Source organism: Acanthaster planci, linkage group LG07, assembly GCF_054643075.1.
Source record: "Acanthaster planci isolate LZ-2023a linkage group LG07, COTS_SCS, whole genome shotgun sequence".
Taxonomy (NCBI): Eukaryota; Metazoa; Echinodermata; class Asteroidea; order Valvatida; family Acanthasteridae; genus Acanthaster; species Acanthaster planci.
Genome location: NC_141783.1, coordinates 16,433,526 through 16,450,824, shown reverse-complemented (window position 1 = coordinate 16,450,824; position 17,299 = coordinate 16,433,526). Strand labels below are relative to the sequence as shown.

At 38.8% G+C, this 17,299-nt stretch overlaps 2 protein-coding genes across 9 annotated transcripts in view; one reads left to right on the top strand and one right to left on the bottom strand.

Annotated features, from left to right (window-relative positions):
* LOC110980268 (4-aminobutyrate aminotransferase, mitochondrial-like) overlaps positions 1-6,881 on the top strand; it is a 20,016-nt gene extending 13,135 nt beyond the window's left edge. Inside the window, exons 12-15 of the mRNA XM_022236808.2 lie at positions 407-574; positions 1,070-1,216; positions 2,028-2,139; positions 4,246-6,881. Coding sequence (XP_022092500.2) covers positions 407-574; positions 1,070-1,216; positions 2,028-2,139; positions 4,246-4,370 — 552 coding nt within the window. The 3' untranslated portion in view covers positions 4,371-6,881. The remainder of the gene's footprint in view (positions 1-406; positions 575-1,069; positions 1,217-2,027; positions 2,140-4,245) is intronic.
* LOC110980267 (uncharacterized) overlaps positions 6,495-17,299 on the bottom strand; it is a 72,645-nt gene continuing 61,840 nt past the window's right edge. For all 8 annotated transcript variants that reach the window (XM_022236801.2, XM_087139351.1, XM_087139350.1 and 5 more), the window contains one exon: positions 6,495-17,299. In XM_022236801.2, coding sequence (XP_022092493.2) covers positions 16,811-17,299 — 489 coding nt within the window. In that variant the 3' untranslated portion in view covers positions 6,495-16,810.

Below are 17,299 nucleotides of genomic sequence, written 5' to 3'. Positions count from 1 at the left end.
GATGTGTACATGGCATTGTGTCCCTGGCATCGGGTCCTTAAAATTGAAATCATGCATGTTCGTTGTTATTTTTATAATGAGAAAGCAAAATCAATGAGTAAAAATATGACTAAAATTTACCTTTTGGGATATTAACTTTATGGCACGGTGTGTAATGGCTCTCAAAGAATGAACACTGTTGCTAAATTGTAGTTGGAAAAGTTGGAATATTAATTATTTTTCAAATTTTATTTTACCAACATATTTGCATTGGGCCGTTGTACTGTTTCAGGTGCACCAGTTTCAGCAGTAATTGAAGATTTTATTTGATTTGTCGTGTGATTTGATTTGATGTGATTTGATCAGATGTGACCTCTTCTTACTTGATCTGATCTGTGATGATGTCTTTTGTTTTGTGATTTTTCAGTTTGGCTCTGTCTTCATTGTTGACGAGGTTCAGACAGGCTGTTGTACGACAGGCTATTTCTGGGCAAGTGAATCCTGGAATCTGGCTGAACCTCCAGACTTCCTCGTCTTCAGCAAGAAGATGCTGACTGGTGGCTACTACTTCAAGGATGAATTTGCTGTGGATCAGGTGAGACAAGAATAGCGCTTAGCAGTATAGGCTCCCCTAGAAGTGGGGTTTGAACATGGTCATGGCTGTCAGTGTTGGCATTGTCAAATCTTTGAGGATGGGTTCAAACCACCCATTGGTTACATCCTTTGATTGATCTTTTCAGGAGCAACTTTCGGTCATTCGTTCCAACCTAATCATTTAATAATTGATTATAGAGGTACACCTGCTGTTTCATGGCATTCTATTGAACGTGGCGGGTCCAAACTGAGACTTGACTTTAGTTTATGACAAACGTAACACAGATTTTAACGTCTTGGGCTTGAGCTACACCATTGCTCAAAGCAACATTTGTATCCTGGATTTAATCCTAGGAATCAGGGTCGGACTCCCTATCGTACATGGGTTTCACTTTTGTGGCATCTGTGGAAGACAGAATCACAAGAAAATTAAACTCCACTTCAAGTCAGTGACGTATGCTTTTTAAAAAAATATGAATTTCTGTTATTCTGACAGCCAAGTAGAATCTTCAACACCTGGATGGGTGATACAACGAGGCTGTTGATCCTTGGAGCTGTCCTGGAGGTTGTCAAGAAGCAGAACCTCATAGATGTAGCCAGAGAGTCTGGTCAGGTCTTAACAGAAGGTTTGCAGAGTCTACAGGTAAATAAAAGAGAAAAAGGTCAGCTTTTGGGGCAAGGCACAGCTATCAAGAAAAGTTTAAAAGTGCCCCATCAAGATCAGAGTAGTATTTTTTTGACTAATTGGTTTGTGGAAATGGAGTTTTGAATGGTATCACATAGAGGTCTTTACTAGTCATGCCGTCACCCCAAACTGGAGTTTGAGATTTGTATGATTGTTGGGATTGGATCATAATTTCTCCTTTTAAAGGAGAAATTATGATGACTAGAATAATATTCTAGTTCAGTCTGTTTGAGAGCTCCTGAAGGGAAACAAGTATTTCTATGTGTGACATGGTAGTCATTTTCATATGCACAAGCCAGTGGAGTTTTGAAGGGTGACATTTTGAGATGGTGTTATTTGGGCTGAAAAACCTGACCTTTAAAAAATGGCAAGATGTATATTGGCCCGTTTTTGAGATGCAATCAAATGCCATGGACACTGGCTTTTTAGTATCATATGTGAAATTTTGGCACAGTATCTCCTACCCATTCTCATGTTTTGCAACTCTCAGAGGCCCTGTTGCCGAGCCTAAACAACAATCGTGTCTGTTGCTAGTCTTAAAAAGCCACCTCACCCCCCCGGAAGAAAAACTGCATCACCGCATCAATTCTGGAACTTTGGTCTGACCAGAGACCGAGTATCTTTTTTTTGGCCTAATGCCAGCACATTAAAGCATTGTGGAGAACATAGAACCTCTCTCCTTCCTGTGCAGTAAAATGAGCGCTATGTCAGTTTGTTTACAACTATATGCACCGGTCGCGGTATTTGTGTTGTTTTTTTTTAATTGCAGGCTAAGTACCCAACATTAATGTCCAGAGCTCGAGGCATGGGGACATTTGCAGCCTTTGATGGCAAAAATCCAGAGACTGCCGCTGCCATCGCTCGCAAGATCAAGAACAAAGGTCAGTTTCTCCATTTATTGAGCCCATTCTGCACAGAACATTATTGTTTTGCATTTTTTTTAAATCAGTCGGGAGGGGAGATACAGTACAGCACTCTGGGGGTGCTCATGGCTAGTGAAAATGTCTGACATGGAAATTGTGATCAGTTCAGCCGATGTATTAGTGTTGTGGTCCAGACGTCTTATGACCATCAAGAGACCCCACAAGACCTTCCTAAGACCCCACAAGACCATCAGGAGACCCCACAAGACCATCTGAAGACCCCACAAGACCATCAAGAGACCCCATCAGACCATCCTAAGACCCCACAAGACCATCAAGAGACCCCACAAGACCATCCTAAGACCCCCACAAGACCGTCAAGAGACCCCACAAGACCATCCTAAGACCCCCACAAGACCGTCAAGAGACCCACAAGACCATCTTAAGACCTCCACAAGACCGTCAAGAGACCCACAAGACCATCCTAAGACCCCACAAGACCATCAAGAGACCCACAAGACCATCCTAAGACCCCATCAGACCATCCTAAGACCCCACAAGACCGTCAAGAGACCCACAAGACTATCCTAAGACCCCACAAGACCATCCTAAGACCCCACAAGACCGTCAAGAGACCCCAAAAGACCTTCCTAAGACCCCACAAGACCATCCTAAGACCCCATCAGACCATCCTAAGACCCCACAAGACCGTCAAGAGACCCACAAGACCATCTTAAGACCCCACAAGACCATCCTAAGACCCCACAAGACCGTCAAGAGACCCACAAGACCATCCTAAGACCCCACAAGACCATCCTAAGACCCCACAAGACCATCCTAAGACCCCACAAGACCGTCCTAAGACCCCACAAGACCGTCAAGAGACCCACAAGACCATCCTAAGACCCCACAATACCATCAAGAGACCCACAAGACCATCCTAAGACCCCATCAGACCATCCTAAGACCCCACAAGACCGTCAAGAGACCCACAAGACCATCTTAAGACCCCACAATACCATCAACAGACCCCACAAGACCTTCCTAAGACCCCACAAGACTATCAAGAAACCCCACAAGACCATCTATACCCTGTGGTTCACATTTCAAAATAGCAGGAACCAAATTTCATATCAATTCAATTCCGTTTTTGAATAAACTCTTGACCTCACAAAATTCAGGATTTACGCATGTATTTGTATTGTCAAATGTATTTTTTGTCAATATTCAGTTTTGACTGGTCTTGTGTCTGGTCTTGTGACCGTCTCTACTACAACACTGCAACTTATCATTGAATACACAGTAAAAGTCTAGTGTGCACACTAGACTTTCACTGTGTATTCAATGATACATGTAAGTTGCACACGTGTGGCGCCCCATATCATTTTGCATTCATAAATTCTCAACAAAATGCCACAGCACATGATTTCTTAATAGTGAAGGGGAAAAATCTATTTTAACATGTTTAATAAGAGTAGTGTACATTTATAGGAGTCAGACAAAGTTACACAAATGTGTCAGACGGCCGCAAGTCAGGCATAAGCCTAGGGAGGTTATGAGAGGACAGAATATTTCTACTGATTATATGCTCCTACATTAAGAGCAGTAAAAGTCAAAAATTCAGCTCACTTCCCTCTCTGTGCCTTTAGGTGAGCCACTAGTGTTCAAGACATACATGTATATACAAACATCAATAACGAGCAGTGTCAATACACCATCCAGCTACTAGACAAGAAGAGTGCAGGTCCCACTGTTTGGTTGTGTTCTCTGTTTGCCAATACTGATGATACAAAACACCTGTTACATAACAAGTAATTTGAAAAGCCCCAGTGACTTTGTAATAAAGGTGTTTGACAACAGTGAGCAAACCTGACATACTTGGCCAAATTCTGTCCACAAGTTGACAGATCTTGGAAACCCTTGGAAACCGCTGTGACTGTCACAGTGTATGTGCATGGTTATGGAGTGAAAATCTTGCTTGTGTAGGCATTTTGATTGATTTTGACTGGAGGCCAATTTGTCCTCCAGATTTGGAGGGCATCTAGAGAGGATAAGAGTGGTCCAGCAAACCAGATGCTGTCTAAGCTGTTATCACCTTGTTGACTGCTAATGTTGTTCTGGTAGGTGTTCTGATGGGCATGTGCGGCAAACAGTCGATCCGCTACAGACCTGCGCTGATATTCCAACCCCATCACGTGGAGATTGCCCTGGATGCGCTGGACAGCACACTAGCTGAGATGAGTCAGTGAATTGTTCTAGATTGCGAGTTTTGAAAGGACATTCAGGAATAATGGAAGACCTTTCTTATTTGACCCAGGGACATGTGACTGCAACCTTTAGACTGACTTGATGAAGTTGTAAATTCAAACTTGAGGTTTGTACTTTTTCCAAGTACATGTACGAATGCTCGATGATTTGTCTGTTGATCAATTCAGTCTCAAAGTCAAATTCAAGTTCAGGGATAGATTTTGGTTATGTACAGTGTGATGATTTCATTAATGATATCAAAATGATATAAAAGAAAAAAATGTCATGGGTTGAAAAGACATTTTCCTTTACATTTGCGACATATTCTGGCTTGTGTATGTAGGAGACTTGGTAGCCAGAGTTTCCCTCTCGTTTTGGTTTTGTGTGTAGTTTGTGTATGCCTTTTGCTTGTTCCTTTTTTTGCTTGATTTTGAGGGAATTTGTTTTGTTTGTTTTTTCATTTTGGATCAAATTTTTAAAAACTTTTTGTAATTGTATATAAATATACAATGAAGAAACTCATGAAATTTCTTCAGTAATCCTATCATCTTGTTACGTCAGGAAATCCACAAAATAATGCTTTATTTATCAATAACCAAATGCTTATTTTTATATATATTATTCAGATGTTTCATTAAATGTGTAGAGCTAAGAAAGCCCCTAGGAGTGCAAATAATTCCTGTAGACTGAAATTTGAGGAGTATGAACACGCATAATGGCATGTGTGAATTGCTTTTAGAGTGAATCATGGCTAGGCACCACTAATAATAATGTTGATATGTAAAAATCACTTGTTTATCGATTGATAAGTTTATGTGGCAGATCATAAAACTTGTGTGGAGCCCTGTCTTCTCCCATCCTTGGCTTGTCATGTCACCCTCCTGCAGAAGGGCAGTAAGTAGTTGTTGGCTGGGAGATTTCTCAATCTGAGGAGGTGTGGCATATGGGAGAATTCCAAGAAGTAGAAAAAATGTGGAAGTTTAACAGGCTCTGCCATCCTTGGGCTTTGCCATGCAGGCCTTGCTAGACAGGCTTTGAAACCAAGGCTTTGCCTACCTGGCGCAGCCACCCAGGTTTTGCCACCTAGGCTTTGCCATCCAGGTTTTGCCACCCAGGCTTTGCCACCCAGACTTTGGGACTCGGGCTTTGTAACCCGTGCTTTGGATGCCAGGCTGTGCCACCAAGGTTTCGCCCTCCAGGTTTTCCCACTTGGGATTGCACTTTGCCTGGGTGGCCCAGGCTTCATTGATCTTGCGTAGTAGCATGCACAACAGCCATAGTGAAAATTTGTGCATAGCAGTTATGCTCCATTCCATCTTGGATTTGATTCAATTCATAAGTGCATTCCTGCGAGCTGGTACAGAAACCTATATTGCCCGTTTGTTCCCACCCTACTGAGAAAATGTAACCATCTTAGAAACACAGAACCTGGACTTGAAAGCATGGAATTCTGTTATATCTTAGAGATGCATATTTCTATGATGACATATCTTGGAAATTCCAAAATTCAGAGAGAATTTCCCTGAAACACATAAATCCGTGATAAACTATGAAATCCGTTTCTGACATTACTTTGGAGCGAGACATGATTGTTGATGTTCAGATTTTTTGCAAATTGATATTTTGTTGTGGAAAATGTTTAAACTTATCAAGTTCTTTTAAGAAAAGCACACAGAATCTTTGTGTTAAAAAAACAATCATTGTTCAAATGCAGACTTTAATTGGGAGAAGGTGTGGAAATGTTCACTTCAGCTTCCTTCTCGTTTGTCATGCACACCGGCACTTGTGTCTTTATCATTGGAAATACCCCAAAAATTAGAGCAGATTTGCAAGTCTTCAAATGAAGTTTTTGAGTATTTATCTCCCATTCTTTTGAAATAACATGTTACATGTGGTATCAATTGGTGGAATTAAATATTCTACTTTTTTTTGGGGGGGGGGACTTTATGATGGTAATTTATTTACAAGTTTGCAGAGAAGCAAAAGTTGCATCTAACAGGGAAAATTATAGAGTTTTGATACTTAAGGAAACTAAAGCCTTATATTAGGTCATTTACTCCCCCAATATTTCACCAAGCGATATGTGGACACAAAATAACGACACAGGTTGTTATGGAAACATGGGGTTATTGTCTCTGAGTTTTACAAGGTCCTGTATTAAGCACACACACCAACGGTTCTCTCTACTCCACATACTTATGACATTGTACTGATGTAACTAGACTTGCCTCTTAGTCTCCTTAGACTCAAAGCCATGGAAAGAAAACAAAAAGTAGTTTCTGGTGAGAAGGATTAAACAGACTTGTGGTGAGCCAAGTATTGAGCTTTCACAAATACATGTACTTTTAAAACTACACATTGTATAATTCAGATTTGTACATTGTAAACAAAAATTCCAAGATCAAAATACGCAATTTTTTTTCAGTTCCAGTAAATATAAGTTAATTCCTTTTATATTTCAAATGATTGACATCAAACATCTTGCACAATAAAATGTTTCCCCTTGTAAATTCTATGAATTTCACTGGACTCTGATTTTAAGTATTTATGTCTTGATTGAAATGGAAGGAAGACATTCATTTTGTATTTCACTGAATTTTTCTTCACGACAAAGTGACACTGATTTTCTTTTACGCCCAATGTGGCGACTACATGCACCCCAACACGATTGGACTACCTTCAACCGGGGTGGAACGACCAGTCCCAGTTAACCAGTCTGTTAACCGACTGCAAACAAACATGGTTTGAAAAGCGAATAGTGAAAACCAGAAATCAAACTTCTTGTTCTCTTGGCCTGGCCAGTCACCACGTAACATACGGTCTTCAGTTGTTTTTTTTTTTAAATCATACGGTATGGAAGCACTTCGTTATATATCATTTACGACAGACTACAACACTGAGGCATCATTATTTCATTCAGTGGCGGAGTACGGCAACAAATTACCGGGTAAGCTTGGCTTGTTCATATAACCTTTCCTCCAATGGAGACCCAAAGAACAATCTTTTTTTCCTCTCTCTCGTTTTAATTATAAACACTACGTATAGGTGCATCGTGTGACACAGACATACTATACAAAGTACAATTTGTTTTTTAAAATGTCTTTAAGAATAGAACTTATTTTGTTTAAACCACGTATAATACTTGCTTTCCTGTCAAAAATCGATACCAAACAAGGCTAAAGTCTGTCTTCTGTTTTGCACAATCAAATGGAAGTTGTATACATTATTTTTATCAGACAATATTTCTCAAGTTTAACAATCGGCTTCAATGTAGTCGAATAATGGGCAACTTGAGCACGCTCAATACTAACCCAACAGATGAGTAAAGAGGTACAGAATATCTTCACACAATATGTACATTCGACATTCAATTCTGTATCTGTTTTTCTGCCAAATTGTTCCCAACTAGAAGCCAATTTGTATCGTAAATGCCAGTACTGATCCAATTAACTGATCCTACTGTGGATGACCTAGGCAACCTCAGCTTTTTTTTTCCCCAGACAGACACAAAAATGTGCCCAATACCTCACTAGCAATGCATTTATAGTAGGCACTACACAGTTTTTTGTCACAATCAATGCAAGAAAACCGTCCACAGCAAATCACAAATTGTGTGCAGTTACATTAAGCACTGATAGACAGTTCTCCTTGAATCGTGAATATTTCTCCCTTCTCTACAACTCTGTAGATCTTGTGACAAGACTTTTGGGTGCTTGTGAAACACAGGCACAGTAAATACAATGTTTAAATATGAATCAGCTTGTAATCTCTAGCAATTATGGCCCTTAGTGAGTGACTAAGTAATTACTGTCTTATATACAAACCACCTCTCTCCTTTTGTTTTTTTTTTTGGCAAGTTATCAGCAATGGTACACTGTGATATTGAGCGATTAACCAACATGTTAGTCAGAAAAGGTTGCCCCTTAATTGTGTCATCAAGAGAAAGCACGCACTAAAAATTTCAACCAACCAAAAAAAAAAAAAAAATGGTGGGTATTAACATGAATCTATCAAACAAGATGTTACAAACTTCACAATACTGACGGGGAAAGAAAAGGTTTAAACACTGCATCCCAGTCCAAACCATAAATCACACTCGGTACCAAATTACACTTCTTAATCCACATTGGGGGGTAAAATTTCACACTCCGGAATACTTCAAACATCTACACAGAATCCTGAATGTTTTGCCATCACTAAATCCTTAAGAATCCACACTTCCATTACAACTTCCTAGACACCCCCCACACACAAGCCACAAGGAATTTTTCCCTCCGACTTTCCTATATTGCTCCCATACAGAAAAAGGAAGTCTATTTCCACATGGAATTTGGGCAGTTATTACAACAGTGCATACAGCGGATGATTCCCCTGCCTGAAACCCACTTCAGGTTAAAAGTTTATATATGAAAACACAATTTAAAGGAAAAACAAACATTAAAAATCCAGCAATTAATGGGAACACAGCATCTCAACTACTTACATACCTCCACAGGAATAACATTACTTACTGTACACTGCTCCTATTATGAAGGCAAAGAACAATGCAGGTTTTTTTTATTTAATTTTTTTGTTTGCATTTTTAAACTTTTTTTTAATGTTTTAAAGTAATTTTGTCCTTTTTGTGGCTTTTTCTTATTTTTGAACTTTTTTATTTTGAAATTTTTTTTGGTTGATTTTCTTTTTTTTTTAAATATACTGTTTGGTTTCAGAGAATACCAGTAATTGATCCCTGCATGTGTTTATGCACACGGGATGCCAGAAACCCTGCATTGCACAGCGTCAACTACATGTTACAAATTATCAATCCCATCATGCATAGCTGACAAGTAACCAGTGGAAAATTAAAGTTGCACAGTTTTACAGCTTCTAATATTAAAAAAAAATTAAAAACTTTACTTTTTTTGTATTTTTCTTTTAATTTTTTTTTTCCTTCCTTTTTTCTTTTTTACAAAATGACAACAAAATTCCAGATTGTATCAGTCAAGTGATCTACGGTCATGTAAAATATTTATGGATAAATATTATTACTTTTTTCAATTTGTTTCTGTCATATAATATATCTTTTAAGTTGCAAAAACAAGGCTGGTTATTTGCTCTTAACACACTGGCTAGCATCTCCACGCACCTGGACATGACAATGAAAACACCTTTTTTTTATCTTCACTGAAAAAATGAGTTTTTACATATTATCAAAGTTATTAGGAATTGGTAGTTTTTTTTTTCTCTATATTAAGAAAGGCCTTCACCATTAATGCTTTGGCTTAGTGTACACGTTCAATGAAAGGTTTGTTATGTAAGAACTACTGGTAATGTTGACAAGCAAGAAAAAAAAAATATAGCACAACCAGATATCTATGTTGGGGCTCCATGCAGCTCAAAGTGTTTGACATTAATGTGCAGAACTGAAAGATATCTGACAAACCAGACCATGTTTTGATAACTGGCACGGAATAGCTCTGAAATGAGCCACTGGGACTGCAACCTTTTGTCAACAGATAGCACCTTTTTTAAGCATCCAGTTTTGGATAACTATTTTTTCTACTTTTTTAATGAATGATGAGATAACACCGTCCCAGTCAATACCTTCTACATTTTGTTTCATTTCAATTTGTAAATCTTACAGTTATTTCCTTTTCATCTCATGGAATGCATTGCATTACAAAAAACTTCACTTGACAAAATATTTAGTATAACAACTGATGAACAACCACAGTAAATGGTTGTGATTTGAAAAAAAAAAGAAAGAAAGAAGTTAAGTTGATAATTAAGGCCATATTACAATGATGAAATTGAACACTTCACAGCTGCTTGTTATACAGAGCAAACAAATGGTACCAAAACTGGAACAAAAATTGTTTAAAAAGGTCGAAAATAAAACCGTTTTTGGAACAAGCATAAACATACAAAGGTCATGAAATCAATTACATATATTGCCTCACCAATTAAGTAGTACAGCATTATCAAACGATAATCTAATTTGTATTAATATATCCGTGGCACAATTCAAACAGACAAAGTGAACGTCGGGGACATACACACACATACATAGGCTTTTGCTGAAGCCTTCTTTTTTTTTTCCAATTTTTCGCTTTTTTTTTCCGAAAGAGTAAAGTGTCTATCAATGCTTGTAATCAAATGAGAGCTGAAATCACGTCCTAGTCACACACAGTAGTATTCATAATACTTGTAAGTTTTTTTTGTTTTTTTTTAATCTTCATCAAAACCTTTTCTGGAAGAGAGTTTCTTAGAAGAATAATTAAACACTCACCCGTACAATGGTGCTTTGTTACATAAATGTACATTATTACAATTTCTTTTGTCATTTAAACAAGTTAATCTCAATACACAGCGGAAAATGGGCACATCCGCAAAACAAATCGTACAAGCCACCCAAAAAAAATTACATTCATAAATATGCGTTCAAAAACTTGCTCTGTTTTTTTGTTAATAATAAACCTCAGTAGAAGAAATTTCAAAATGTTCTTTATAGAATCAAATATATCTATTTATTGGACTAAGGTAGTAAAAGGTACATTAGGACAGGTAAACATGAAAATCTTTCTTGGCATGTCTAGTTACTGAACCAACCTCCCCCCAAAAAAAGGCCCAAACAGTATAACCTCTATCACGGAAAATAAAGAAGGGATCATTTGCTCTTCTTTTTCTACATGTTTCTTCTCTACTTGGCACATTAGTACAAGACGGAATGAAGAATACAGTCCGCTTTTATGTTAATTGAGCACAATCCAGTCTCCCCATAATGCCTACCTCCCACTCCCGACCATCTCACAGGTGTCTGACGTCCTGAAGCAGGCACATTTCTGGAAACTAGAAACTCTGAACAATAACCCAGCTCATCATGAAAGTCCAAAATCAGAAACAGAGCCGAGACTTTTGGAGGAAAAACAATACAAAAGGTAAAATGAAAAACAACTGAAGTAACCAAATGGCCTTAAATGCCATTTCTTAGTTTTCTACAATAAATATAGTTTTGCCTGTATATATTACGAGTAACGACAATTAGACATCCTCACATGGTGGAAATACATTCTTTTACTGCAAACACTGCTGCAATTTTAGAAATAAATTTCTGAAAACAAAGATCAACTGTAGCAGCTCTCTTATATATTAACGTCTGCAAAAAAAGAAATCCAAATGCTTTGGACGCACAGACTGGATTAACCAATTTACAACCAAGCATTAAAGTGTACAACATTGAAAAATATACAATGTGCCATTATCATAAACATCATCATTTACAAAAACCCTGTCAGAATTTCAATAGCTGACTGCAGTTGTGATCTTATTAACAATCTTTGAGTCGATTCTCGGATAAAATACAATTTTCAAGAGGAACCGCAGACCAAAAAAATATGGGCCCCAGTAAGAAGAGCGGAGACTGATTCTGTGTACCAAACACGTAGATCAAAATGCACTGAGTGGTTAAAGTGGTCGTTAATTATTGTTTGACATCAAATATGTGCTCATCAACATCTCCCTATTTCTTAACTTTTATGGCAGTTTTTATACAAGAGTATAATAAAAGTTACATATGGCAGCACTGGCATTGTGAACTTGTAACAAATTTATTTTAGCATTTTGGGGGTTATTTTTAAGCAATTTTGAGAGACTTAAGAACTCATCTGATCACTGCACATGACATCCACAATGCAACAAACCAAAAACCCAAAACAAGAAAAAAACAAAAACAATTTAAAAAAGGAAAAAAAAAACACATGGTTTTCTATTCAAAACCCTGAGAAAACCTGAAAAAAACTACTTGCCAAGAGATTAATACACTTTATGATATGATCAAATATGCAATGTTAAAAACCTTACACACAAGCGTTTACGACACGAATTCGTAACTTCAAGCACATAATACCGTTTTGCATATTAACTGTCCCACGAGCCGCAAATAAGGGAAAAAAATACAGGAGTTGCATGATTGGATTGGTTAAGAGGAATGCGTAAAAATTGCGTTTTCGTTTTAAGTAACTAAGAAAGTACTGCACTTGTGCCATACGACGTACGCATTTACTCACATTTTTCTTAAAAACTTTTTCGAAAAACATTTTGAAATGGTCCTTACACTACTGCCCCCCCCCAAAAAAACCACATTTATTGAACATCAATTCATTTGGTTTCATCTCCCAACAACATCTCGTAGTTCTCAGTCTTAGCAAGTGGCAAAAAATGGGAGCACACACTGCCAAAACAAAATGAAGTAAACAAAAACAGGGGAAGTAAACAATCTCTATCAAGCATTTGTACAAAGCACATATATCCAAACAAAGACTAATTCTGATTTCAGATAGCTTGTCCTTTCCTAAATTTTGAAAAAACTCAACAAAAAAATCATACATTCCTGTACATTTGAGCAAGTCCCACATAAGCACATCCTTTGGTTTCTGGTTCTGGTAGCTATCAAATTCCACGAATGAGGAAAGAAAGCACATTACTGATCCCCTTGGCAGCATACAAATAGTTGCATTCCTGTAGTGGACTAACTGTTCCCTTCACAAAGACAGCCCCCCCCCAAGCTCTCGTTCTTTTACTGACAAACGAAGAATAGTTAACATATTTTATATCACCATAAATTATTTCATTTGAATGTTAATATACATCTGAATTAAGCAAAACATGTTTAGTTGATGCAGTCTTTTGGTTTATGAACTCTAAAACAGTTTGTACTAAAAATCTGTACATGAGAAAAATTATTTGCATTGGTGACCTTTGACCCCCACACCCTGTTACAAATAGCATTAGGACCACTTCAGCATCAATCTGCCATACACCTGTAAAAAAATCCTTCACTACGCATTACCCACAATGCCCTGGCAACGACAGTGGACAACAGTAAGGCTTAATCTTTTGGATATTTCTAAAACAAAATTTGCAACCAGAGGCATGGAACAGTTTATGCAGATTTCTTGGAAGCAAAACAATTTCAAATCTCTTCAATTATGGCAGCCAAATGTCTCTAATGAATAACGTAACAAATGAATTGAAGTGCTCTACTTTATTCAATGAAAACACCACCCCCCAAAAAAAAGGAGATTCGAAAGAAAATTGGAGTACTGACACGAGAATTACAGGACAGAATGTTCCAATTTGTTTTACCCTGATATTTTACGAGAAATAATCTCAGTTGGGGCTCAACCAAGTTGCACTGTCTTTCTCTTTTAAACTGACTTTGATTTTGTTTGGCTACTATTGCTTCTGTCCATTACAAGGCATCTGGAAAACCCTTTCCTTCTCCTTACCCCTCTGTTGGCTTCTGATTAGTTTTCAATCAGCGAGAATCATTTTCCTTTGGACATTTTCACAAATTTTTGCAAACCAAACAACTCAGCTGCGACTGAATAATGCTCCGAGTGATACTGACACGATGTGAGTGAGATACCACATTTCCATTGATAATTTTGTTGTTGCTCAGAAAAGAAAATGAATACAAATAGGCATGGATATCTTCTGAATCTGAATTTTTCGTTTCTCTTGCTGATGATCAGCGAGTTTCTCGACTTCAATGAGGCAACTGAAGTAAACCATGAGTTGAAAGTAAGCTTACGTTTTCACTGAATAAAGGCTGATTTAACGAACTTGGAAAGACTCCTTTAAACATGGATGGTGGTATATTACAGTTACCTTTCCTTAATACAATCCAAATACCACACTGCAACTGTGGTGGCCATCTTGTGGAACAAACCAACCCCCAACCACTGTCCATGAGCAAAATGGAAGAGTCTTCTTTTTTTAAACCCTATTCTCTCACTGGAGAACTTGGGACTTATGAGGAATGTACCACCTTCTTAAGAGGTGAGGACCACTTGTCAAGCTCACCTCCTGGCTATTTTGTGTCAAAGCTTCCTGTAAGGAGCACAGTACAAGATTGCTTACTTAATGATGGTAGGCCCAAGTCTATTGAAGACAGAGCCCCTAAATCAACCTACGACTGCTTGAAATACAGTCTCATGCTGCTCAAAGTCACTGGTGGGAGCGAACCCTAATTTGACAAGAGACTTTGGCTTTGTTTCATATGCTGAAATGCCCCCTTTCGTGACATGAAGATTACAGTTGTCACCTCTATTCTTAATAGTACAAAATGCCCCAATAAACTTGGCTGCACCGACAGACAACCGACACAGCAGTGGAGTTGAAAAACTAAACTAATACTTTCTTTGCACAACTTAAAACCCCTTAGAAGAGTGTCCCCTGTTCTGTCATCATTCTATTTTTTGTTGAGTTTTCTTCACCTTTTAATTTTTTTTTCTAGTTTTCTTCTGTTTTTTTTTCCGTTACATTTACCTTGCACAAACCCTACATACTTGCATATATGCAAAAAACACTGGTGGTTATTTTCTCTTTAGCATTTGGCTGGATTGTTTGTGAATCATATTTACAAATGTTTCAGATTATTCAGAACAGTTCTCAATTCTTAATTATTTATATCATACGTTCAAAGGAGAGGCACTAGGAAATACAAATCCTCAAGAAGAAAGTCTGTGCAGCTATCCAGAGTTTTTTGTTGTTACTTTCTGTACAAAGAATGGATGGTTAGAAACACTGTCACTTTTCATCACAAGAAAACACGAGCTGTCGCTTATGGACAGGGAACAGAAGTGCGGTATTCAAAATACATGCTGTACACAAATCTTAAGTTGTTTCATTGTCAAAGGTTTTTTTTTTTAAACGCTTAATAAAAGTAATAATTACTACTGTTGAAAGACAATCATGTCGATTTCAGTACCCCTTCAGCCAAACACACAGAGGTTTCAAGTGGGTCACTCAGTTTGTGTAACGTTGAACTTCTCCACAGTTTTTCTCATTTTTTTTTTTATTAGTCTTTTTTTTTCCAGTTTCTTGAGGTTCTCGTGTTCACTGTAGGTGGGCTGGGTCCCCGCAGTGGTTCCACATCTCTCACAAATATAAAAACGCATCAGCATGGAAATTGCACTTTGGACGCAACAAGTTAAGTCCGTATTAAAAACCAAATTTGTGCGGCACCATTTCCGATTCCAGCTTTGATGGGGGGGAGGCCGGTGAAGGAGTTCTTGTCCATGGCCTACCTCCTCCATTCCCGCCCCTCCCCCTTGGAATTTCGTAGTTTTTCTCCTCCTTCAATCATCGTCTCTTTTAACAAAGAGCGACGGCTCAATGCCCTGCATTCCTTTGATGACAAGCACACGCCGCTTCTAGCATTCCAAAAAATGTTTTCGAATGGCTACATCGGTCTGAAGTTCTCACTAGCTCTGCAAATCCAGAAGCGTACGTTGAGTCTTACCCGGCACACCTTGGAAAATAAATTCGCTATTCACCACTTAAGCACATCAACTATGGCTCTCAACGGCTCTCGGCTCTTAGTTGCAACTGATGTTAAGAACAGCATTGAAATAGCACATGACTGTTCTTTCCACGTTTCCACAACGCTTGCATCCTTTTGTCCAACAACATATACACACATTACACCGATGCGGCAACAAATAATTGTTCTTTTTTTTAATGCAAACCCGCAAGAATATGAAGATGGAGTCCTTAAACAGAAGATAGAAAGATATTACTTTATCCATTGCACATTTCCTAGAGAAAAAAAACACCAAACAAACACGTCACTGTCGTTGTTGGAGGTTCGAAGATGCTGCAGTCATCTTGAAACACAAAAAAGCAATGCAGGAGTTCCGTTCTCCTTTTGGCCAACATGGCAAAAGGCCTTTGTTTTAGTTTGTTGCCTCTCCAGCGAAAGGTCGCTCAAAATGAAGCGATGGAGACATTGACCACAGACGCGCACACACACAGGCGTGGCAGGTGCTTCCACATCTTATTGCCTTTTCAAACGAGTCAGGATGACGTTGGGGCCGCGTTTTCCAGAAGTCCTTTTTCTCCTGACGATTTTCCCCCTCCACGTTATCGCGTTCACAATAATAGATCACGTATTCCAAATTTGGTCAAACAGACTGGTACTTGCACTAGTTGTGATTCACAAAAGGCATAAGAAGTCTTGGTTACTTGTAGTTTCCTTCACACATCATTCGGGTGAAGGTACGAATCCTTGAGCAACTATATTTTGTATCTTGGCAGAGATGCATACACAATATGTACAAAAAATGAGTAGATTTCAAACCATTAAAACACAAGTAATAAAAAGCAGATAATTTGGCATCATAGACACATCCTTTCTCCTTCAAAAGTAAAGGATTCTTTTGAACTGTTGTACAATAGACTACATCAATATACATTTCTCTCAACTCCTGGCAAACTTTGATAGAACATCTGATGCAAAAATCCAAGGAAAAAAAAACGACTTTTTTTTTTTTTTTAACAAACCTACGATTCCACTACATGTTGTAAAAAACCCTAATATTCCTGAACTTTTGACATGCTGCTTGCACACAAACAAGGGTGAGAAATCTTGGCTTTTTTTGGAAAAGGTTGACCTTTTTCACATGGTGCCCTCTCCGAGCAGATCTCCCGGCAAGAAACTCAGGGAGGAAGCCACCCCAGTGGCTGGAGTCTCTGTTTCGCCGCCGCTCCAGGGTGTGGAGGTTGTGGAGGTGTTGGTGGACCACAAGCTGGGCGTGCCCACTCCGTTCCACTGGCCCCCGCTCCCTCCAGCCCGGCTCTCCTCCTTGATCCCGAATGATGAGATGCCGCTCAGGCTTCCCCCAGGGTTGCCGCTGCCTGCAGAAAACTTGCTGCCGCCGGACTGTGACTGGCTGCGATCTCGGCTGCGGGCGATGTCGGCGCTGGTGGCAAAGTCGGCAATGATGGTGGTGTTGCTGAGCACGCAGGTGTTGAGGCTGCGCTGGGCCTTGAAGGCCTCATCCCGTGTCTTGTAGGCGATGATGGCCGTCCCCTGGGAGAGGTTCATGTGGAAGTGCTCCAGGGGGCCATGTTGGAGGCACAGCAGGCGCAAGGTGGATCCATCAAT